This window comes from Herpailurus yagouaroundi, unplaced genomic scaffold, assembly GCF_014898765.1.
Source record: "Herpailurus yagouaroundi ecotype Mexico unplaced genomic scaffold, PumYag 67690, whole genome shotgun sequence".
NCBI lineage: Eukaryota > Metazoa > Chordata > Mammalia > Carnivora > Felidae > Herpailurus > Herpailurus yagouaroundi.
This window is the reverse complement of record NW_024420490.1, coordinates 2,795,796-2,822,233: the sequence shown is the minus strand read 5'-3', so window position 1 is coordinate 2,822,233 and position 26,438 is coordinate 2,795,796. Positions and strand designations below refer to the sequence as shown.

The following is a 26,438-nucleotide window of genomic DNA, read 5'->3' as shown; positions in this document are numbered from 1 at the left end:
TTAGAGAAAATTCAAGATACGTATCAAATGAACCACAGATTTTTCTTACAAACGCCGCTACCCCCTGCTGTCAAGTTACCTGCTGTTTTAGTTGTACTTCTTGCTGTTTCATTTGTTCATATTTGTGCCTTGATTCTGTGGCTTCTTTTAATAACTAGAAAACAGAAACATTCTGGCAGAATACTAATAGTAATTACAAATATGACTATTAAGTCAAATGATCAGAGTCTGGCTTAATCCTTCCACTCATTTTTTTAGCAAAAACTAAAAGCCTATAGATATTTGTTACATCAACTGCTCATTACCTATTGTCTTCAATCTGTTCCCCTTGTTAACACTAAGGAATGTTGGAATCATCTTTTACTGCTTAGAAAGAGTACCGCTAGAGGCCTAATAATAGGTTTACAAAACTCAGGGTTAAATTGTTATGTTTCAGGTGAAAAGACAAGTCTGGTATTAGAAAACAGGGCTCAGAATCTTGACATTTATCTAAGTGACTTAGAAAACCACGGTACTCCTTGAGAACCAACATGAGGCAGAGCGAAAGGGTATGGAGCAAAGCAGTGAAATCAGACACCAGTTTCTGATCACTTTTTAAAAAGCAGGGGAGAAGTGGATGAGCGCTTTAATTTATATACTTGAGTTTTCAGGAAAATTATATAGCGAGGTTGCATAGTCAACAACTGTTGAAATTCAGTCCCTGAAGTAAAATGTCACACATAGTCCAAATAAGCCTGGAAAAGATATTAAACCAATTACAAAGTATAAACGTGCAACATAGGCATGTGCGTGTGTGAATGTACAAAATTCATACTCCTGCTTTGGAAATGACAACCGTTTCTTCCATCACGCACAGGACAGCATTATCAGTTCACACAGAAGGATCGTGCTGTATGAAAAATCTCTCTCTCCTAAGCCTAGGCTCACACTCAACACGGTAAGTTCACACCATGAGGGGCACTGACGAACCAAGTCTTCAGAGCAGGCTCGCCTCAACGCCTACGGTACTTCCGCAGAAGCTGGATGGAACAGTCCTCACTGCCATAATCATCTCCCAGTTGGTTGGTTGGTTTTGGTTAAGCATATAGAGTCGAATTTGCGTGTGTTAAATGTACATACCCAGTGAGATTCCATGGTATTCATAATTACTGACGGGAAATATAGTCTGAACATACACTCTGGGAACGATGCTGAGTGATTAGGTAGAGAGAATTCTGTTAAAATTTTATCAGAATATTATGCCAGAATAAGTAGACAAATAGTTTCCCTACTTTCAAGTTACTTATTTAAAGACAAAATATAACAATATATGAGACTAGTGTTCGGTAAGCTTGATATTAAACTGAACCCCTAAATACTGGTGTAATTCTGGAACTTGGTGACTATTATTCTAAGCATGGAAAAGTCAAATGAGTGCAGGTCTTTCCACTAGTTGGTCTAAACTCTTCAGTGTATCTTCTGTATAAAAAATGGAAATAAAAGCCAAATGCGTTCTGAGACACACATGCCCTTCTCAATCTAGAACAAAAAACCAGTTAGCATGACCCGGGTGCCGTATTAAATGTAGAATAAGTTTCAATGCTTCAAATGGCTTTGGTCCAATTTCGACAAATTTTTTTGTTAAGAAAGAGAACTTACAAACTCTCTCTCTCTTTGATGTTTTTCATCAGCTTCTTTTATTAGCTGTGTCGTCTGCTGAAGCTTGGCATCCACAAGCTGCTGCTGTAACTCCTTATGTTTGAACACTTTATCAATATGCTATGGGAGAAGTAAGATTTCTTCCATCACTTAATGAAACAGGAACACAATGATGGGGCAACAACACAAGTTACGATACCACGCTCACGATCACCCTGCTCTTCCACCACAGCTGAGGACACCGGGTCCATGCGCTTGGAGAAGCGTGTGCCTTACATCACACTGCAGACCCTCCCACACTTGCAGGAAAGGAGCCTTCTGGCTACTACCCTGTACCCCTTCCCTTTTGGAGTTGGGCTGTCGAGGAGCCTCATCAGCCACACACCTGTACTTCCTATTTCTGCCCTACGATGAAAACGAGGCTTAAAGTGTATCAAGAAAAATACGGATAAAGAGATCAAACTGTTAACGCCGTGCATCATACACATAATTCCTAGGTATTTTTCTCCGCAAATCTTAAATTTCCCCAAATTTCTCAGATGGAGGCAGCACGCTGTGACGTGGCCCCGGTCAAATTCTGGCTAGTGTGTGGCCCTGGACAAATCTCTCCGTTGCCAAATCTCTGTTCCCTCCTCTAAGCAGGGAGAACCACACTCTGCGGCAGAATTGTAAGACCCGGTGCAATGGTTACACTACGTAAGGTGCTTGGTGCCTAGCACATACTAAAATTTGGTAAAAGGTTGCTATGGTTTCCAAATGAAATTGTCAGGTGGTTATTTATGTACAATAAAGTCATCAGAACATCCCTTCTCAGATGCAGAAAGAGTAACTCTTCCTGACCAAAGAACATCTGATTATATTCAAAATAAGGAAGTCTCACACGTAATGTGATTTAAACATACAGAATTTTCAAGTGTTCTACATCTATAACGTGGCAGACTGTCATATTAAACAAAACTAAAAGAATAATTTTAAGAAAATTGAGGGGTTTATAATCTAATACAAAATTTATTCTCTAAGACAAAAAAGTTCCTTCGATAAACCCCTTAAGAGGAAAAAGAGTTGGGGCGCCTGGGTGGCTCAGTCAGTTAAGCATTGGACTTTGGCTCAGGTCATGATCTCGCGGTTCTTGGGTTCGAGCCCCGCATCGGGCTCTGTGCTAACAACTCAGAGCCTGGAGTCTGCTTCCGATTTGGTCTCTCCGTCTCTCTCTCTGCTCCTCCCCCACTTGCAGTCTGCCCCTCTCTCTCTCTCTCCCTCAAAAAATAAACATTAAAAAAAAATTTTTTTAAGTAAAAAAATTTTTACAAAAAGGAAAAAGAGTGAAAAGGAAATCTTCATGTTACAGACTTGAGACCTATCAACCAGTGAAACAGACTTTATTTAGACCTTGATTCAAATAGCTTAAAAGGGGGGTGGGGGGCATGGGGGAACCGCAGAAATTGAATAATGACTCAATATTAAATGTTAAGTAATTGTTTTAATTCTCTTAGGTATGAAAATGATATTGTGGTTGTGCTTGAAAAAAGCATCCCATGGGGCATCTGGCTGGCTCAGTCGGTTGAGCATCCGACTTCAACTCAGGTCACGATCTCACACTTGGTGGGTTTGAGCCCTGCTTTGGGCTCTATGCCGGCAGCTCAGAGCCTGGAGCCTGCTGTCTCCTCCTCTTTCTGCCCCTGCCCTGCTCGCACTCTGTCTCTCTCTCTCAAAAATAAACAAACATTAAAAAAAATTAAAAAAAAAAAAAGCATCCCTTGTCTTTTTTGAGGTACACCGTCAAATACATATGAATGGAATAAACAGGACACCTTGAAGTTGTGTCAAAATAATCCAGGGCAAGGTGATGGGAATAAAGCTGAAACTATGGTTTCACCTGCTGAAACCAGGTAATATACTCTCTACTGTTAAGTGTGTAATTCTCCATTAACAACAACAACAACAACAAAAAGCAAAAGGCAGAGAGAGTGATTAAAAAGAAATTCTTTTAGGGGTGCCTGGGTGGCTCAGTAGGTTAAACATCTGACTTCGGCTCAGGTCGTGATCTCACAGCTTGTGACCTTGAGCCCCACATCGGGCTCTGTGCTGTCACCAAGGACCCTGCGTTGGATCCTCTCTCTCTGCCTCTCCCCTGCTTGTACTCTCTCAAAAATAAACATTTAAAAAAGAAAAAAAAAAAAACCAGAAACAAAAATCTTTTAAATAACAGCTTCTGAAGGGCTGAAAGTAAGTTAATATGATCTAAAGTTTTGCCTTCAAAACTGGATAAAGTGACCCACAGAGGTGCTCATCTTATTGTTTAATGTTAATCGGCTATTTTAATCTACTTGTTTGTGTAGGGCTACCACACACACAGAAGCACATTTCCCTAACTTCAAAGGCTTTTCAAAGGCTTTTCAAAAGCCTGATGCCTCTAGTCCTGCCCATTTGACCTCCAAAAGTAAGGAACCTTAGAAAAAGCAAATAGGCGATGGCCTGTTTAACACAGACAGCACCTGTGAACTTCCTGACTAGCTTGAAAAAGTCTTAGCTGGAGGCCAATGATCAAGATCAGCAGGCATGGATCCTTCCAGTCAATTTTTTACTTTAATGGGTAGGAGAGTTGAGAAATAGGTTCTTACTTATCCTCTCACATAGTATAAAGCCCCCATGTGAAAAGAAATGTGAGCGGTGCCTGGGTGGCTCAGTGGGTTAAGCGTCCGACTTTGGCTCAGGTCATGGTCTCACAATTCATGGGTTCGAGCCCTACATCGGGCTCTGTGCTGACAGCTCAGAGCCTGGAGCCGGCTTCAGATTCTGTCTGTCTCTCTCTCTGCCCCTCCCCCCTCACACTCTCTCCACAATGAATGTTAAAAAAATTTTTAATAAAATAAATAAAATAAAAAGAAATGTGAGGGGCGCCTGGGTGGCTCAGTCAGTTGAGCGTCCGACTTTGGCTCAGGTCATGATCTCGTGGTCTGTGAATTCAAGCCCCGCGTCGGGCTCTGTGCTGACAGCTCAGGGCCTGGAGCTTGTTTTGGATTCTGTCTCCCTCTCTCTCTGCGCGTCCCCCGCTCACGCTCTCTCTCTCTCTCTCTCTCTCCTTCAAAACAAATAAAACATTAAAAAAAAATTAAAAAAAAAAAAAAGAAATGTGAAACACAGGTGTAATACGGTGGTAATATAGACTGTCCAGACTGTCACATATATCTGAGTTACAGCATATTTGGAGGCCAAATATTTATTATTAGTCTAGATAAGGGGAAAAACCTGCATGCTAAAAACATAATCTTCTAGTATTACATGGAAGTCAAGTAGTACTTAACACGTCTCCAAGAAATTGCCTCACCTCCCCAAATCCATGGACTCTCCACTATCTAAGTGATGGTCCCCAAGACTCCTGTTCCCATGGTGGTTGAGCTTCTCCCATGAAATGTCCGGCTCCCCCTATGCATACAGAAGTCCCTAAACCTCCTGTGATGGCAGTTTTCCTTCAGTCGTGAATGGTGAAAAATCCTTGCTGATAATGAGCTGTCTACACCCAGAAAATGGCTTTACCTCCTCTCTCAGTGCGTACTGCTCAATGAGCTTCTTAAGCTTCTCTCCCAGTTCGATGTTTTCCTGGCGGAGCTTGGCGTTGTGTATGTCATGTTGTTCGAGCTGTGCTTGGATTTCATTTAAAGTAATTTGGAAGTGTGCGGTGGCTTCCTTACGTCTTTCTTCCTCCTCTCGTGCCTGCTGCATGTTTTCTTCCTTATTATCCAAAATAAGTTCTGTTAATGGTATAGACCTATAGAGAAGATGCTCATAAAAGAAGCTGCTGCCACGGGGGTTCATTTATTGCTACCCTGAAGTATTCCTTCCCTGTATTTGTGACCAGATTTTTCTCATGTAATAAGCCAGCAGCTTTGCCTGAGTAGATAGAATAATTCGCTGTACTGAAAGCTAAGTAAGGAGCTGCTTCCCCACACAGCCAGCTCCCTCCACCCTCCCGGCCAGTTACACAGCAGTATCTGAAACCAGCCTGCCGAGAGACTCCTCCTTGCAGCTTACCTTCTTGGTTACACTACTCCCTAGAAGCCAAGGGACAAAAGAAACCTGTATCTTAAAAAGCTTACTTTCAACACTTGCTAAGATACAAGTGTTAAAAGACTTCTATATGTCTAAACAGCTATCAGTCCAATCAAAATGTTGATTTGCTACAAGAAAAACATACCTACTTTAATGATTATGTAAATACAAGGATTCAAAAGCCAAAAAAACTAACAGCTCCCACAGTAGGTAAAGATCCATTTCCTGAGTGCAACTATATTCTAGGGCCTTGGGCATTTGCTGTGCTGGGGCAGTTTGAGGAGAGATCCTGCTTAGTCAAAATCGTACCAAAGCTGTACATGAGGGCAGGCCTGCCTCTCCATGTCTCTGGCTCTTTTTCCTTCTTCCCCTACTGGCACCAATTCATCTTTGGGTACCTGCTCTGTCTTCCTTTATATTCAGCCAAGATTTGAGTGCTATTCTAAAAGTACTTAGCAACTGGGTGGGGGGGAGGCAAGGGTGGTTTGGCAATGTAGCTGATTAACAGCCCTTAAGGAGCTCGGCAGGTGTTTTCCCTTCCCAGGCTCAGTCTCTGCCTCAACTCTGTTTCTCCTCAGCTTCTCATTTCACTTCAACTTTTCATACGTGGTGATTAACTACATCAGTGCTCAGCAGAAAACTTGCAGCTCTGAGCTTCCTAAGCCAGGACTCCAGGCAGGAAAGCTGTCGTCTAAGTATCAATCTCAATTAGATTCCCCATGACCAGGTATGAGGTTCATTAAGAAGCATCAGGCCAAGCAAAACAGTAGAATGTGGCTGGTATCTGTCTCCAGGCAGAGAGCAGCATTTATTTTAAATATGTACACAGTAATTATAAAGCAAGCTACGTCAGAGTCAGTACCTCTTGAAAAACAGAAAACTTAACCAACTAACCTTTAATGTCTTATTGTGACGCTGAAGTTCCCGACAAAGAGACTCTAGTTTGCTTCTTGCCAAGATAGCCTTGCTGTGCTCACTCTGCAAATGAACTTTCTCTTTCACAATCTGGGCTTGTTTCTTCTGCAAAATCTTCATTTGCTTCTGAACATTCCTGCTTTCCTCCAGCTAAAATTAATAAGCACTTTACAATTAGGAAGTACAATGAAAACCTTTGATTTATGGCTGGAGGAAATACAGTAAGAACTATGGAACACATTTTCAAACATCAAATATTGTAGTACAAGATTTTCTTTAAATTATTTTTGTGTCATGCTACTCTGCCAACCTTGTCTCTCTTCCAGTTGTGATAGGAGAGTAAGCAAATAATTTAGGGTAGGGAAAAAAATACATCTTTTTTTTTTTTTTAAGTAAACTCTCCCCCCAACATGGGGACTCAAAGTCACAACCCTGAGATCAAGAGTCTTAGGCTCCACCCACTGGGCCAGCCAGGCACCCCTTAATCTAATTTTATTAAAAATTTTTAAATGTTTTTGGAAAAACTTTAGAAACCAACACCATCGAGTTTTACTTTTCTGAAAAATACACACGAGCTACTCTACTGAAATGGTTACCCAAATTAGAACAAGCAGCACTCAGGATTTTTTTTGAGTGAGAGGGGAACTGCTGCAATTTTAGGTTTGGAGCAAATGAGTCTATTTCAAGGTTCAATCAACACTAACAGATAAGACAGCAGCCTTACGAACCTTTCACAGAAGGAAATGATGCAGTCAATTTCAAGAGCAAGAGCGACACCTTGTGGCCTGTCAAAACATTCCAAGCATCCTTACAGGCCATAGGCTTACAGCTATTAAAAACAACCTTAGAGAAATTCCTCCAGGAAAAATAATTTTCTTTTTGTAAAATACTTTCGCAAAGTAGATGGACTGTGGGCTGTGACAGTTCCAAGAAGCTTCCAGTCTGCACACACTATCTGTAACTCCACCGTGAGCTGGAAACTCCCCCTGCCCTCCCGGACTCAAGGTAATCACAATCCTGAATCCTGGGCTCACAATTCCTTTGCTCTCCCCTCTTTATCTCATCTGTGTGTGGTCCTTAAAGAGTCGTTTTGACTTTGTTGTGGCTAGTACAACTGATGTGAATTTTTCATTTTCTTGAATTTAAATTAATTTAAGCTTAAACAGCTACACGTAGCTAATGGCTGCCCCATTTTGGACAGCACAGCTGTAGATTAGATTGCTGGAACTCATCCAAATTGTCTGCCAGATCAGGGAGCAGCAAACCTTTTCTGTAAATGGCCAAAAGTAAGTATTTTAGGCTTTGTGGGCCACATACTGTGTCTGTTGTGTCATTTTCTTTTTTTAAACACTTTAAAAATGTAAAACCATTCTTAGCTGTGGGCAGTACAAAAACCGGCCTTGCCAGATTTGGCCCACTGGTCACATTCCACTTAAAAATATACCACACACAACATATTTGATCCATTCTCAAGGCAATGGGCATTTGGGTTGTTTCCAGACTTTATTACTTACAATGATATGAACACTGCCCTATGTGTTTCCTGGTAGACACATGCAAGAATTTCTCTGGGTGCAAACCCAGGAGTGGGACTGCTAGGCAGTGATTAATGGTCTATTTCACAAGACAATGCCAAACTGTTTTCCAGAGTGGCTGGCAAATTTATTCTCCCATCAGCGATTAATAAGAGGTTCATATAGATATAGATGCACATCCTCTCCAAAACTAAGTACAACCAGAATTCTTAAATTTATGCCACTACAATGGACATAAAATCGCATCTCACTGTGGTCCAGATTTGCATTTCCCTGATCACTAATAAAGTTGAACATCTCTTTGTATGTTTATGTACCTTTATGTTAAGGCAGATCTTTGAATCTTCATGTTTTTCCACTTCTACAAAATGCCTCTTAAATGTCTCTTGCCCAGTTTTCCATCGGGTTATTTGTCCTTTTTGTATTCATTTGTAGGTATTCCTTAGATAGCCTTGAAACTACATATTGTTTGTTGGAAATATATTCTTCCCAATTTTTTAATGTCTTTTGCTGAACAGTAAGTTAATTTTAACACAGCCAATTTTTGCAATCCTGTCTCTGATAGTGCTTTTTGTAAGAAATCCTTCCGTTAACCCCAATTTAGAAAAATATTCGCTTATTATCTAAATAAATCTAAATATCTAAAATTATTCAAGCTTAATTTTTGGCATTTAAATTCCTTAACCCATTTGGAACTAATCATCGTGTATGGTGTCTAAGAACCTAATTTCTTTCCCATAAGGATATACACTTTTTTTTTGAAGTAATCTCTATACCCAATGTGGGGCTCAAACTCGCCGCCCCAAGATCAAGAGTCACATGCCCGATGGACTGAGCCAGCCAGGCAACCGAGGATATATACTTTTTAAATTCCATCTACTTCAGGAGGATGGCGATTCTCCCCCAAACGCACCAACAGATTCCATGAAATGCTCTTCAAAATTCCCAACTGGTGTTTCTTCCCCCAATTTTCCCCAATAAGTTGAACTTAGAATTTTATATAAAGAGCCAAGAGTAGCCAAGATACTTCTGGCAAAAAGAGTAATAAGAAGGATACATACAACACCTATGCCACCAGATATCAAGATTTATTATCCCACTATAATAATCTACACAAACTAAGGAATGGGAAAGAATAGCACTATAACAAGTACTTAAGAATCGTGTTGTAAGGGGCGCCTGGGTGGCTCAGTCGGTTAAGCGTCTGACTTCGGCTCGGGTCATGATCTCACAGTTCGTGAGTTCCAGCCCCGCATCGGGCTCTATGCTGACAGCTCAGAGCCTGGAGCCTGCTTCAGATCCTGTGTCTTCCTCTCTGTCTCTGTCTCTCTCTCTCAAAAAAAGAATCGTGTTACCAGCCTAAGGGTATCCACACTTAGCAAGTGAAATGTGAGGATTTCGTGAACCTATGCTATCTGGTAAATGTGGAGGCCACAAGGTCTCCCCAATGGACAATACCGATTGCAGTGCAACACGCCACTCTACCTGCTCTGCCTTTTCTATTCATCCATGCCACAGGCATCAGTGATGGCAGATAATGCCACCCCCTAAAGGGCAGAGGACAGTGATGGCAAAAGGGAAGGTCTCTAAATAATCCTTAGGAAAAGGCTACTCCATTCACGGTCTCACTGCTATATAGCCTATATACCTTTTAAAAGAAATGAGTGTTGTTTCAACAAATAAAACTTCAGTACATTTTCTGTAAACAGTACACATCTCATCCTTCATAAATTCAGCACAAATATAAGTCAGGTTACTCACTAGGCCAATCTCCAATGTGTTACGCATCCTGAATTGAATGCAGTTATCATTACTGGTACTTAAAAAAATAACCATACCCACCTCCACACACACAAAAGCCACAAATAAAAACACCATAGACCCCTGCTACTTGAAGTGTGATCTCAGGGTTAACGGCATTAACATCATCACCAGCTGGAAGTTTGTTAAAATACAGACTCTCAGGCCCAAACCTGGACCCAGTGAATCAGAATGTGCCTTTTAACAGAAGTTCCAATGACATGCGTGAATCTGAGAAGGACTGCCGTAGGCGACTATTTGTCCTTTCTTCTTCTAACTTATTCACGGCAGTCTGCCATCATCACAATACTGGGGCAAGTAGCTAACCCTCTACACTGCTTTTTCTCTTTTCCCTTTTTTGACCTTGTCTTCTTTTCCCATCACTCCTCGCAGGATTCTCATGCGGATGCAACCAACAGCGACTGTCTTCTGCAGACGGAAGCATTCCTTTCCTGAAGCCAGCAATCTGAACACACTGTGTTTTCTGCCATCTTTGCATCTGTGACTGTTCTGGGCCATTTATACTGTCACACAAGGTTTCCTGTTGCTCTGACTAGAAGGTGCTAGGCTGCCGAATGCCAGCTACGTGGGGGAATACACACACCCCTTTATAAATCAAGGGAGAGTAACTAGAATTCTTTGAGTAATAAAACAATTCGTTTTTAGAGCTGGTCAATGACAAAAAGTACTATTTATGACATGTAACAACTGCTTTAACAACAAATGAAAATGCATAAAAACTGTCAATAGTTCACACTAGTTTTACAAAAGGCATTACTTTTAGCATTTATATTACAACTACTCTAAAAGTTTCCCACAACCCTTACTTCAAAGGGTTCTGACTTCCCTATTCTTCAACTTAAACAGAATGGCAGAGTTTTCATGTTGAGACTTCTTTCAAAAATTTAAAAAGAGAACTAATGCTACTTGAAATAACATAGGCACAGAACAAATGAGGTCAGTGTCTTTCGAAGATGGAAAAAGAAATCTCTGGCACACAGATGTGAAATAAAGATTTCCTGAGACAGTATTGTTTTAGTAGACTATTTCATCTAATTCACAATTTCATTTACAATGGGTAGAGCCTTTATCTCTAGAATTCCCTTGGGAACAAAGTTAAGTACAGGAACCACTACACCCCAACTAGCATCTAAAGCATCACAACACAGTGCTTCTAAGTCAGCCTTTTCATTCCTAAAACTGAGTTTTAAAAAATCTATGCTGTATCTTAGCATTACAATGTTCTATATGTATCACCTTATAAAATGAAGTCATACAAGCAACAAAAAGCCCCAAGAACAACAGTCTCCTCTTCAATTTTGGAATACAATGTGTTACATCTAAAGCTACATCAAGTACGTACATATTTTGCTGTATTTCATATGAACCTTACTACCTTTATTTAATACTCACAAGATCAGCATATTTCTTACAGAGAGCTGCCAGTTTCTCTTCTGGAGTTGAAAGGGTGTTTAGGGCTTGCATCAATAATAAAACTTCTTTTCCTGATGATTAACAAGATAAGAAATAAGTCCCAGAAGAGTGAGATCAAACTTAACCTGTAAATTCTATGGAACACTTCCTATGTTCTGATAGCCATAGTGAAATAATTTGTGCCTACAACTAGAAGTAAGATTTACCAGCTAAATTAAGAAAGTTATTTTTAAGTTCTGGATTAGCACGCAACCCCCACCTCCCCCAAATTTCTTCATTAATACCGCTAGCTATTTGTAAGAACTCTTGCTGAAGGCTTAAAATTCCCTTGCTTAACCATTGGTGTCCAAGTTAAGACAAAGGGCAAGTTACAAAGGGCAGAATATTTTTAAAAGCTTCCTCACCAAGTACAAATATAGAAGCAAGTTCAAAAGAAATTTCAGTTGGTACTTTCTATCTCAGATGCACATAATCACTTGTGACATATATCTTTTCCATGAGCAATTAAAATAACTTCTGATGATTTAGTAAAAGCACATTCCATGTGTTAACCAAGTTTAGTGTATATAAAAGAATGTCATCATAACTTCTTTTCCCCATGAGAGGCACTAAAAACAGTAATTTTAAAACTTTTTGGCAGGGAGAAGCAGGTGGCTGAGATAGAGGACAAATGGTCTTTCAAAATAAGTGGTAATGTTTTATTTTTAAAATCTTTTTTTTTAATGTTTATTTATTTTTGAGAGAGAGAGAGACAGAGCATGAGTGGGAGAGGAGCAGAGAGAGAGGGAGACACAAAATCCAAAGCAGGGTCCAGGCTCTGAGCTGTCAGCACAGAGCCCGACACGGGGCTCGAACCCATGAACCATGAGATCATGACCTGAGCCGAAGCCGGATGCTTAACCGACTGACCCACCCAGGCTCCCCTGTAATGTTTTATTTTTTAAAAAACCATTCTTATTTTTAAAAATGTTTTCTCTTATATGTAGGATATTTCATTTAGAAATATATGTGTGTGTGTGTGTGTGTGTGTGTGTGTGTGTGTGTGTGTGTGTTTTAAGTTCATTTTATTTGAGAGAGCGAGCAAGCAAGCGAGCATGTATATGTGCTCACGGGAGGAGCAGTGAGAGGGGGAGAGAGAGAATCCCAAGCAGTCTCTGCACTGTCAGCACAGAGCCCGACGTGGTGCTTCAACTCATGAACCATGAGATCATGACCTGAGCTGAAATCAAGAGTCCTATGCTTAACCAACTGAGCCACCCAGGAGCCCCTAGAAATATATATTAAAATGACTCTGTTATGTGGTATATAGACTGCTATGAAGAAAGAAATGACTTTGGGGCACCTGGGTGGCTCAGTCGGTTGAGCGCCCAAGTTCAGCTCAGGTCATGATCTCACAGTCTGTGAATTCAAGCCCCACGTCAGGCTCTGTGCGGACAGCTCAGAGCCTGGAGCCTGCTTCAGAATCTGTGATTCCCTCTCTCTCTGTCCCTCCCTTGCTCACGGTCTGTCTCTGTCTCTGTCTCTCAGAAATAAACAAACATCAAAAAAAATTTTTTTTAAAGAAAAAATGACTTCAAAATGGAACACCTTCCTATCCACAATACCAAAACCTCTCATTCACAGCCCAAGGCCAGTAAGAATTTTAAGAGATGACTAAACATGATTATTAAATAGGATTAGAAGTAGCCATAATATAACCTGCAACTTTTAATCAAGATTTAAAAACCCATACTCCATCTGGGTTTTCTTATTTTTTGGTTTTTTTGAGATAAAATTCACATACCATAAAAACCACCCCTTTATTTTTTAAACCAATCTCTCCACTCAACATGAGGCTCAAACTCACAACAATGAGATCAAGAGTCACATGCTCTACCGACGGAGCCAGTCAGGCACCCCAAAATTCACCCTTTTAAAAGTGTACAACTGAGTGCATTCACAAAGTTGTGCAACCATCACCACTGCTTAATTCCAGAACATTTTCATCACCCCAAAAAGCAGCCCCATATCCATTAACAGTCATTCCCTCTCGCTCCCACTCTAAGACCCTGGCAACCACTATTCCACTTTCTGTCTCCACAGACTTGCCAATTTTGAACATTTCATATAAAATGGAAACCTATTATATGGACTTTTGTGTCCGGTTCCTTTCATTTAGCACATTTTCGACATTCACCCATGTAGGATGTTATCAGTACTTCATTCCTTTTTAGAACTGAATAATATTCCCCTGTACAGATTCACATTTTATTTATCCATTCATCAGCTGGTGGATAACGGTATTGTTTCAACTTTTTGGCTATTATGGAAAAAGCTGCCATGAATCCTCGTGTACACATTTTTGTATGGACATGTGCTTTCAACCTTTTTGGGTACATACTTAAATGTAGAATTCTGGGTCACATGGTAACATTATGTGTAACTTTTTAAGACTCCATCTGCTTTCACACAAATAATTGGGGCTGCCAATTTTGAAGAAATTTATTTGTAAGGAATTAAAATTATTTGTCTTTTCTATAATAATTTTTAGGTTTTCCAAGTTGGCAGAAAATGGATTTAATAAGGATAATTCAGGGCGCCTGGGTGGCTCAGTTGGTTAAGTGTCCAACTCTTGATTTCAGCTCAGGTCATGACCTCATGGTTTTTTGAGTTTGAGCCCTGGATGGGCTCCGTGCTGACAGCACAGAGCCTGCCTGAGATTCTCCCTCTTTCTCTGCCCCTCCCTCCCTCCCTCTCTCACTCTTTCTCTAAATAAACTTAAAAAATATATAAGGATAATTCTATGGATAAAACCATACAAATCTAACACTATTAATCTTAGTATATGTATAGTAAGTATAAAAAACTTAGGGGCAATAAGTAAAGCTAAAATAAAAGGGGATTTCGGATTTCCTAACAAGATTTGATGCATTACCTTTTTAGCCCTCAATCTCAAACACAGCAGGAAAAAGAAAACATACCCTTGAAAGCCAGTCTTAACCCACTTTCTGAACTCCAGACATTATGTTTTCTCTAAAGTTTTAGGAGGAGTTTTCAAAAAAATCAAATAAATATACAGTTTTCACAGTAAATTCCAGTCAGATTCCATTTCAGATGCAAAAAGGCAAGTCAAATACTACTTCTGTCAAGTTGGCCCCAAATTTTGTCAAGAAAGCCTATTCTTGATTATTTAGGGAAAACAACTTCCTGCTCTTTGTCTCCTACACAAAAGGCAGCAGATACAGACTGACTCCACTGCAGACAAGAGTTGTGTTAGCTAAACAACATGTGTCTCAACACCGGCCATGTTCAAGATCACCTGCACTGAAGAAAGCAGAAGTAAAAAGAGCAGCATGTGAAAATGCCCAATCACGGAGCACAGATTATTACCTAATGTTTTCTCTTTGTTTCTGTTGCATTCTGAATCTTGCTGACCGTCAGGGGGATCTGTTCGAGCCTCTCGCCCAGGAATTTCCTCCCTCGATTCTTGTGTACAGTATGCTGGGCTCATCAAACTCCTGTTCCTTGTAATAAAATCACTGCCTTCATCCTCTTCCAATGAATGCTTGTTACTCGTACCACCACAATTTGAGTCTTGATGTTGAAGAATATCATTTGATTGAGAGTTGCGCAACATGTCTGCTTTCACCCCTAACCCACACATTCCAGCTTCTTCCATTGTGCCAATCACAAACTAGACAGAAGGAGGAAAAAAGATGGAAGAGGGGTTATATCAAATGTAATCAATGTTTACATCCAACGACATACCATAGGTTGACAGCTTTTTTTGTTTCTTACTGATTTGTAAAACTGATATAAACATGGTAATTTCTAAGTTTCATAGACAGGTGATGTAACTATAAAGTATAAGAAAATTAAAGTTAAAGTAAATCACACAACTAAGTGGTACCAAAAGAAGTGAGAAATGACATTTAGTTGTAAATCTAAACTTAGCTCCATATAAAAATTCACTACTTAAAATAATTAGCATCTTAGAAGTGAAATTCTCCCAAGTTAGTGACCATTAATTATCCTGGTCTTATCCTTGATGAGATGGTGCAGCAGAGATGGCTCACCAGCTATCCAGCAAACACCCATGCTCCTCCAATATCCTGTGGAGCTGGCACTACTGGACAAATGTCCGCCTGGGACTACGTTGCCCAGGCCCCCATATGTAAGTGGAACTCCCATGTGAAGTTCCCACCAATAGAATATAAGACCAAGTAAAGACTGTCCCTTCTGCAACAAGACTTTTATTCTTAGAAGCACACGTTCTTTCCCCATCATCTCTTCCCCACTCTGGCTGAATGCAGAGGTCTCCTACGCCCTGACAGATGGCACAGCCACAGGATGAAATGTGACAGTCTAGGCCCCTAAGTCCCATGTACTTACAAGGGAAGGCTGCCCTTCTTACAAAGAACACCCACACTGGATTAGAGGAGCATAAAAATAAATTTCTCTCACATTAAGCCACAGAAATTTTGAGAATAATGTTTTAAGCAACTATCCCTGCCCTAACAAATATAGACAGTAGGCATGGGAGAGAAGGCAGTATTCTAGTATTTTATTCTCAAATCAGTAAAATTTACCTTACTCTCTCTTCTATCCTATTGTTAACCCCATTCATTTATGGGATTCTCCCTCACCCCTTAACACTACTTGGTCATATGATGTGGCATAAATTTGAATTCTATACATTTCCTCTCTGTATGAAGGAGGGCATCTTCCTTTTTTTGAATAATACAATTGAGGGGTAGCTGTCTAGTAGTGTGTTTCTCTTATCACAAGTGGACAAAGGTTTACCTTCCAGTTAATAGGAGAGCAGAGACTTGTTATTTCAAGTTACAATAGTATTTCCAACTGAAGAATTAAAAATAATTTTTTTAAGTTTATGCATTTTGAGAGAGAGAGAAAATGTGTGCCCGTGGGGAGGGGCAGAGAGAGAGAGGGAGAGAATACCAAGCGGACTTCCCACTGTCAGCTGTCCATGTGGAGCTGACAGAAGGCTCAAACCCAGGAACCGTGAGATCACGACCTGAGCCGAAATCACGAGTCGGACACGTGACCAACTGAGCCATCCAGGCGCCCCTAAAAATAATTTAAAGTATCAAAGTAGCAGGGGATAGGGAGATTATGGGAACTAAATCTTTTGTAATGTTGATCAATCAGGTACTGTGCTTTTGGAAGAACAAATTGGTATAGTCACTTTGAAAAACTGGCAAAATGGATACCTTTCAACCCAGTTAATTCTACTCCTAGGATTTTACCCAAGTGTGTACACGTGTGCAGCCAAAGGCCAAGAAAGTTTAAAACAGTGCTATTTTTAATTGCCTCAACATGGAATCAATCCAAATTTTTATCAACAGAAGGGATACACTGTACTATGCTCATGCCATCCAGCACCAGAACTACTTCTAGATGCAGTGACACAGGTAGGTAAGTCGCGTAGACCAAATGCTGTGCAGAAATCCATACTATAGGAAACCGTTTATATATAAAGTTCAAAAACAGGCAAGGTTAATCATTTGTGCTGGAAATCAAGTAGGTTACCTTTGGGAGTAAGGTCTTCTGCGGTGCTTGGTAATATTCTATTTCTTGATCCAGATAGGGTAACACAGATGTTCACTTTATGAAAATACATTACACCTAAACATTTACAATTTGTGTACTTTATTGAAGTGAAACATAACTTCAGAAAAGTTTATTTTAAAAGGTGCAATTTAGGGACACCTGGGTGGCTCAGTTGGCTAAGCATCCAACTTCGGCTCAGGTCATGATCTCACGGTTCGTGAGTTCAAGCCCCGCGTCGGACTCTGTGTTAATAGCTCAGAGCCTGGATCCTGCTTCTGATTCTGTGTATCTCCCCCCTCCTCTCTTTTTCTCTCTCTGTCCCTCTCCCGCTCAAACTCTCTCTCTCAAAAATAAACATTTAAAAAAAAACTTTAGAAGTGCAATTTGTATACTGTTCAAGAGTTATGAAGAACCAAAACATTTTCCTCTTGACAAAAAGATTAGAAACGTGCTTTAATCAAAAAGAATGAAATCTTGCCATTTGCAACAACATGGATGGAACTAGAGGATATTATGCTAAGCGAAATTAGAGAAAGACAAATATATGACTTCACTCATATGTGGAATTTAAGATGCAAAACAGATGAACATAAGGGAAGGGAAGCAAAAATAATATAAAAATGAGGACAAAAGATAAGAGACTCAAATACAGAGAACAAACTGAGGGTTGCTGGAGGGGTTGTGGGTGGGGGGATGTGCTAAATGGGTAAGGGGCATTAAGGAAGACACTTGTTGGGATAAGCACTGGGTATTACACATAGGGAATCAATCACTGGAATCTACTCCTGAAATCATTATTGTACTATATGCTAACTAACTTGGATGTAAATTTAAAAACAAATAAATAAAATTGAAAAAAAAAGCAATGTGTTGCTTTCCATGATACTTTAAAAATAATGTACACATAATACTTTCATTTCTTAAAAAAAATTAATGCATTAAGGGGAAATGGGTTGTCTATTTTCAGAGTTATGGTTTGAAACCACACTCTAAGCCTAAATGCTTAGAAATACTGCAAAGACTCTTATATTCTTTTTAAAAAGGTTTAAAATTCACTTCCATGCATAATGCATTCTGTAGAATGACATTTCTCAAGTGTAACCCATAGGTATTAAATTTAAACTTAGAAGACATTCATGAAGTTTCAAGAAACATCTTTTGTTAAATTTCATTACTGCAGAAACCTGTAAAGCCACAAATCTGCCCAAATAACATACTACAGACGTATTACTATCAAACTGAAATGTAAAGTGCTCATTTTAATGACACATTATACATAGAACTACTATTTCCACCTCTACTTTATATCAAATACTGAATTGCCATATACTATTGGGCACATGGATAATGTTAACAGATACCCTCTACACAAAAGCAGTACAGAGGAAAAATAATGAGTGCTATTAATATCATCTTTCCCAACTTTTAAAAAATAATTTTAAACCTGAAAAATATTAGCGTAAGAATGGGTTCAAGAAATCACAATATTGGTTTTATTTATTTTTTTAATATATGAAATTTATTGTCAAATTGGTTTCCATACAACACCCAGTGCTCATCCCAAAAGATGCCCTCTTCAATACCCATCACCTACCCTCCCCACCCTCCCACCCCCTGTCAACCCTCAGTTTGTTCTCAGTTTTTAAGAGTCTCTTATGCTTTGGCCACAATATTGGTTTTAAATACTGATGAAAGTGTGTTAAAAGATAACTAAAATAGGGGCACCTGGGTGGCTCAGTTGGTTGAGTGTCCGACTTCGGCTCAGGTCATGATCTCACGGTTCGTGAGTTCGAGCCCCGCGTCAGGCTCTGTGCTGACAGCTCAGAGCCTGGAGCCTGCTTCAGATTCTGTGTCTCCCTCTCTCTCTGCCCCTCCCCGACTCATGCTCGCTCACTCTGTCAAAAATGAATAAACGTTAAAAAAAATATATGTGTAAAAGATAACTAAAATGGAAGACTGCTATATCTCTAACACATGATAGAATTTCTCAGAAGTGTAATAATAATAAAATCCACATAGTACCAGAAAATGTTTTGTTAAGCCACACCAAAAATATGAGCAAGCAATTTGTTCAAAGAAGCGGGGGCAGGAATAATTTTCACCAAGGAAAACCTGAGGCCTCTTCTAGGATCAATTTTAATAAGGGTACCTGAGGAATGGAATTGGTCAATTTCTAGTGTTTCAGTTCTATTAGTGATTTTGCATAACCTTTATTGAGATATAATTCACATATATTTCACCAATTTAAAGTGTACAAGTCACTGGTTTTTAGTATATTCATACAGTTGTGCAACCATCACTACAATCAATCTTAGAATACTTTTGTCACCTCAAAAAGAAACCCTCCCATTACCCCCAGCCTTAGGCAACTAATGCATGGTGTCTCTACAGATGTGGTTATTCTGAACAGTTCACATAAATAGAATCACATAATAATATGTGACCTTTTGTGTCTGGCTTCTTTCACAAAGCATTTCAAGGTTCATCCATGTTGTAGTATGTTATCTCTACTTCATTTTTCTTCATTGCCAAATAATATTCCATATAGTTTGGATATTCCACATTTATCCATTCATCAGTTGACAGGACATCTGGATTATTTCCAACTCTTGACTATTATGAATAATTCTGTTACGAACATTAATGTACAAGTCTTTATGTGGACATACGTTTACATTTCTCCAGGGTATATACCTGGGGAGTGGAACTGCTAGGGTCATATGGTCACTCTGTTTAATCTTTTGAGGAACTGTTGACACTGTTTTTCTAAGTGCACCATTTTATATTCCCACCAGTGTGTAAGGGTTCCATTATTTCTACATACTTGCCAACACTTGTTATTGTCTGTCCTTTTGACTATAGCCACTATAGTGTGAAGGTATCTCATCTAACGACTAATGATGTTGAGAATCTTCTCATGTAGTTATTGGCCATTTGTATACCTCCTTTAGACAAATGTTTATTCAGATCCTTCACCCATTTTTTTTACCTGAGTTATCTGTAATTTTATTACTGAGTTGTAAGAGTTCTTTATATAGGAAAGACACAAGTCCCTTATCAGAGGTATGATTTGGAAGTATCTTCTATTACTGTTCTCTCGATTTTGGAGAAAAGGTGCAATATATTCACCAATTTCAAAATGTCATCAATGTAATTAAAAGTTACTCTGGCTTTCAGATTAAAAGCAATTACAACTATCAGAGACAGAAAAAAGTTTAAAGACTAGAAAGGCCAAAATGTTTACCTAACTCAAAATAATAGCTGGCGACACTGAGCATAAATAAGGATGCGGATCTGCAGAGCACACAACCATCACATTCCACAGTGTCCTATTTCAACATTCTCTATTTTTAGTGAATACTACGTTGTTGTTTTTTTTGTTTTTCCAGACACGCCCCCTTCACCTCTCAACTGTCACACATATTACATTATCACTTACTTGGTATGCATATCCTCCTGTAGACAGCAAAAACTTATGCATAAAAGGTACTCGATTGCCAATTGATGGAGAGCACAAGGAGCCAAAATGGCTACTGAAAACAAGCCACGGAGAGTACCTAAACATTACTACACAGCTTAGAGAAAAATACCACTATTACTACTTTAGAAGCAACACAGTATTACATGACAAAACTGGTGCAACTAATTTTGATATATTTTTCACATGTGCTAATGAAAGACTGACTTTGGCTCTAAAGATCTTTTTTGTTTATAAATAAGCCCAGGTCCAGCTGGACTCTTGAAATAGCAGGCCCCAATTTTTCTACCGTAAGGACTATTTGTTCAAGAACTTACTTGAGGTTCTGCACTAGGCCATGGTATGAAGCAAATTCTTAGGCCAACTACTTTATTTATATTGTAAATTATGTCTCAGACTTCATCTGCTTAAGCAGAGACCTCTATATCATACAGCAAATACAAATTCCTACTCTGCTCTAATACCTATTCTGGATGCCTTTCCTTGGGGATCATCTCCTGTATAATCAATAGCAGCAGCAGCTAGTACTTATACAGCAAATACTACATCTTGGCACTACTGTAAGCACTTTCCTATATTAACTACCTTAATCCTCACAAAAATGTCACAAGAGAAGTACTATTATCTCCATTTTACAAATGAGCAAACTGACATGATAAAGTATCGTGCCAAAGGTTACAATTAGTAAATAGCAGGGCAAAGATGTGAACCCTGGCAATCTGGTTTCTGAGTCCACGTGTTTAATCACAATGATATACTGCTTCATGACTACCCTATACAAACACCCTTATCCTGGCCTAGCCATCTTACAGAAATGTATTTAATAATGGGTAAAGATGCTCCCCAAATACTATGTATATAAAAAATTGCAAAACAGTACACACCAATTTTACATACATGCGTGCACATTTATGTATGTGTATACATACACAAAGAAAGTATTGGGAGGAGGAGCACCTGAATGGCACAGTTAGTAGAGCATGTGACTCTTGATCTCAGGGTTTAAGTTCAAGCCTCATGTTGGGTGTAGAGATTACTTAAAAATAAAATTAAAAGAAAAAAAAAAAAAAGAAAGTGCCGGCAGGAAATACATCTATATATTAATAATGGTTATTTTTAAATAGTATAGTTATGGGTAGTGCTTCTTTTTCCTTCACTATATTTTCTAGTATTACTACAGCCAATTTTTATTTCCATTGGAATTGAAAAAAATTCAAAAACTACTCATGCTAATAACACGGGAAGCATCATAGAACATATGTAAATGTTATTAAAACTTCTACACAAGTCATTTAAGATAAAAATTAATTTTGGGGGCGCATGGCTGACTTAGTCGGTTAAGTGTCCAACTTCAGCTCAGGTCATGATCTCATGGTTTATGGGTTTGAATCCTGCATCGGGCTCTACGCTGACAACACGTAGCCTGCTTCAGATCCTTTGCCTCCCTCTCTCTGCCCCTCCCCAGCTCATGCATGCATGTGCGCACTCTCTCTCTCAAAAATAGACATTGGGGTGCCTGGATGGCTCAGTAGGTTGAACGTCCAACTTTGGCTCAGGTCAGGATCTCACACAGTTTGTGGGTTTGAGGCCCACGTCAGGCTCTGTGCTGACAGCCCAGAGCCCGCTGAGGATCCTCTGTCCAGCTCTCTCTATGCCCCTACCCCACTCTCTCTCTCAAAATAAATAAACTTTTAAAAATAAATAGGGGCGCCTGCTGGCTCAGTTGGTTTAAGCGTCCAACTTCAGCTCAGGTCATTAACTCACAGTTCGGGAGATCAAGCCCTGCATCAGGCTCTGTGCTAAGAGCTCAAAGCCTGGAGCCTGCTTCGGATTCTGTGTCTCCCTCTCTCTCTGTTCCTCACCTGCTTGCACTCTGTCTCTCTCTCAAAAACAAAGATTAAAAAAAAAAATTTTAATAAACATTAAAAAAGTAATTTCTATTTAACACAAATGGATACTCAAAGAATGCTAAGACCCACAACCCAACAAAAATGGGCAAACAATATGAAGCAAAAAAAATCACAGAAAAGAAAATACAAGTGGCTAGTAAACATATCTTAGCTTTACTCACAATAAGAGAAGTACAACTTAAAACTATCAGATAATGGGGCGCCTGAGTGGTTCAATCAGTCAAGCGTCTGACACTTGATTTCAGCTCAGGTCACAATCTCACGGTTCATGGGATCGAGCCCCTCGTCAACTCTGCATGGACAGTGTGGAGCCTGCTAGAAATTCTCTCTCTGTGCCTCCCCCACTCACACTTGCTCTCTCTCAAAATAAATACACATTTTAAAAAAATCTATCAGATGACATTATTCACATCAAAAACATTGACCACACAATGTGGGAGAGGGTGTGGGGTACTGTCAAGCATTCCTGGTTGGGGGACAAACTGGTTTAACCACTAAGGAGTCCAATTCAGGGCAGGGATTGTGTGAGAAGGGGCACAAGGAAACTTTCTGGGGTGATGGGGATGCTCTATAACTTGACTAGGATTTGGGTTACAGAGTTGCATGCATTTGTTAAAACCCAGCATGTACATACCTAACATGGCTTCATGGGTGAAGAGACCAATAGATGGATAGATAAATGAAAAAGCAAGTAAACTATCAATGGAAGAATCTAAATGGTGGCAATATGGTTGATAGCATCAAATTCTTTCAACTTTATGTTTGAAATTTTCCGTAATAAAATGTTGGGGAAAAACTTATGCCACATAGCTTTTGACCCACCAAACTCATTTCTTCTCAATTTCTCCTATGGACAAACCAATACATCTGCGAAATATAAACTTACATAGCAGTATTTATAGTAACCAAAAAAAAATCAGAAATACCCTAAATGTCCATTAATAATGAACTGGACAGTAGTAACTTTGTATGGTGACAGATGGCAAACTGCAGTGGGCATTATGTAATGTACATAAATGCTGAATCACTACATGGTACAGCTGACACTAATATCGCATGTGAACTATACTTAAATCAATAGGGGCACCTGGGTGGCTCAGTTGGTTTAAGCATCTGCCTTCAGCTCAGGACATGATCTCACCATTGGTGAGTTCAAGCCCCACCACATTGGGCTCTCTGCCATCAGTGTGGGACTCACTTCAGATTCTCTGTCCCCTCTCTTGATGCCCCTCCCCTGTTCACGTGTGCGTGCATGCTCTCTCTCAAATAAACTTTAAAAATAAAGTAAAATAAAATGAAATAAAATAAAATAAAATAAAATAAAATAAGATAAAATGACTACATACACCCTACCAAAATAATGGACTGGATAGATCAATGCGGTACATCCATACAGCAGAGTACTATTGCATCTATTTAAAAAAAACAATAAGGTAGTTACATAATTACTGATCTGTAAGGATAAGCTGAAAAGGGAAAAAGAAAAATGTCCTGTACTATGTACTGTATGCCACAATTTGGGTGTGTGTGGAGGGGGAGGGGTGGTGGTGGTGGTGGTATAAGTTTATGATTGAGAATCATATACAATCTCTGGAAGGATACAAAGAAACATACTAATGGAGAGATGATGAGAAACTGATGGGGTGGGGCTGGAGGGGAACAAAGCTTTTACAGCATGCCTATTTTTATCTTTCAAGTTAGGGATCATGAGTTACCTTCATAACAATTTGTTGTTTTTTTTTAAAAAATACCAAGATGAATACAGTTCTCTAACATAGTACCTATCATTAAGAAAAATGAGGAGGAAATGTTTATTGAAATTCCAATCTCAAATGAAAATGAACCCAACAGTAAGTAGTTTCAAGATAAATTTCTATACGAACTTTTCCCTGAAAATCATCAAACATGAGCTATCACATTTTTGTTTTATGAGTCTACAGTCGTAAGCAGCACACACAGCTCTTGCAGCTTGAAAGACACTCGAGAGAGAAGGTCCATTGGCCAGAGCAGTGTTTACTGGAGCCCTAAACCCTAGCAATCCTCCACCCCAGCCAGTCCCCTCCTGTCAAAGGATACATTTCTCAACCTTCCTTCCATTGTCTAAATACTTGGAGCTAGGGGCGCCTGGGTGGCGCAGTCGGTTAAGCGTCCGACTTCAGCCAGGTCACGATCTCACGGTCCGGGAGTTCGAGCCCCGCGTCAGGCTCTGGGCTGATGGCTCGGAGCCTGGAGCCTGTTTCCGATTCTGTGTCTCCCTCTCTCTCTGCCCCTCCCCCGTTCATGCTCTGTCTCTCTCTGTCCCAAAAATAAATAAAAAACGTTGAAAAAAAAATTTTTTTTTAAAAAAATAAAAATAAATAAATAAATAAATACTTGGAGCTAAGATGACTCCTTAAGTGAAGAAGAGATGCTTTCAAAATGATAGCCACCAGTTCACCAATCATTAATTGTAGGAGCAAAGAATCGCTATTGCTAAAAATTTTTGCAAACATGAATACACTGTATTCATCTACTATGTGTAAAAGCTTTTTCCATCAATACATTTGAAACTGAGATCACATGGGAATTAAAAGCCTGAAGAAAAAAATATTTAAATAAATTTCTTTCCCTTATACTCTGTGAATAATAAAGAGAAAGGTGAACAATTTCCAAATTTAAAACTTTCAGTTATGCTCTTTCAAATATTGCTAAAGCTAAAGAACCAGATTTCTTTGGCTTATTTTGTTTCAAGCGCTTAAATGTTTTTTAGCAATGGCTGTACTTTTAATAAGACTGGTCTAAATAAAAAACTAAAAAGCCAACACCCACATTCACTTCCTAATTATTTCAACTACCATTTGCTTAAATGAGATTGAATGCCTTCAACCAGTGCTAGGCATGTGCTGAAAGCAGAAATCACTCAGTCGTTGCCACTGAGGGCTAGGGTGGCCCTTCAGAGGGAGCAGGCGGGAAAGACTGCACATGTATATATTTTCCTGAGGAGAGATCTTAGCTAGCTTCAAGTTCCCAAACAGTCGTGGAAAAATTTATCAAGTAGGCAAAGTGAACCTTCAGAACCTGCAAGCCCCTTACCCCTATTTAACCTTCCCCTCTGACAGGTGGGGCTTATTTTCCCCAATAAGGAAAATGAAACTTAGGAAGTTAAAGTAACTTGTCCACGATCATATTAAAGTCAATAAAAGGAGCTCACAAAATTCAAAACCAGGTCAAACTCAAGAGCCTATGTTTTCTCCATTACACAACTCCCCTCATTTCATACATTAGCCTTGAAAAATGAAAGGTCAAACACATCTCTCATGCAGTTTATAAAATAAGCCTAACAAATTAAATGGATGTCTAAAAATATATGGCATGTTAGATATACTAGGATGAATTTAGGAAAACACTGGGAAAAAGCTTTAAGATTTCTAGCAGTGATTAACTCTGGGACTTAGGGAGGGGACACAGGCCTAAGTCAGAGGTAGGGATATCTTTTTTTTTTAATTTAATTTTATTTTTTAAAATTTACATCCAAATTAGTTAGCATATAGTGCAACAATGATTTCAGGAGTAGATTCCTTAGTGCCCCTTACCTATTTAGCCCATCCCCCCTCCCACACCCCCTCCAGTAACCCTCAGTTTGTTCTCAATGAGTCTTTTCTGTTTTGTCCCCCTCCCTGTTTTTATATTATTTTTGTTTCCCTTCCCTGTTAATCTGTTTTGTCTCTTAAAGTCCTCATATGAAGTCATATTTTTGTCTTTCTCTAATTTCACTTAGCATAATACCCTCCAGTTCCATCCACGTAGTTGCAAATAGCAAGATTTCATTCCTTTTGATTGCTGAGTAATACTCCATTGTATGTATGTGTGTGTGTATATATATATATGTGTGTGTGTATATATACACATATATATACATATGTATATACATATACATATATATATATTATACATCTTTATCCATTCATCCATCAATGGACATTTGGGCTCTTTCCATATTTTGGCTATTGCTGATAGTGCTGCTATAAACATGGGGATGCAGGAGTCCCTTTCAAAACAGCACACCTGTATCCCATGGATAAATGCCTAATAGTGCAATTGCTGGGTCGTTGGGTAGTTCTATTTTTAGTTTTTTGCGGAACCTCCATA

At 39.3% G+C, this 26,438-nt stretch overlaps 1 protein-coding gene across 2 annotated transcripts in view; it reads right to left on the bottom strand.

The window, feature by feature from the left end:
- TXLNG (taxilin gamma) overlaps positions 1-26,438 on the bottom strand; it is a 54,700-nt gene that overhangs the window by 12,582 nt on the left and 15,680 nt on the right. Inside the window, exons 2-7 of one of the 2 annotated variants that reach the window (XM_040468282.1) lie at positions 14,742-15,045; positions 11,352-11,443; positions 6,583-6,753; positions 5,176-5,370; positions 1,639-1,758; positions 80-154 (exon numbers count right to left, since the gene is read on the bottom strand). In XM_040468282.1, the coding sequence (XP_040324216.1) occupies positions 80-154; positions 1,639-1,758; positions 5,176-5,370; positions 6,583-6,753; positions 11,352-11,443; positions 14,742-15,045 (957 nt within the window). The remainder of the gene's footprint in view (positions 1-79; positions 155-1,638; positions 1,759-5,175; positions 5,371-6,582; positions 6,754-11,351; positions 11,444-14,741; positions 15,046-26,438) is intronic. The other variant, XM_040468283.1, reaches the window with a different exon arrangement.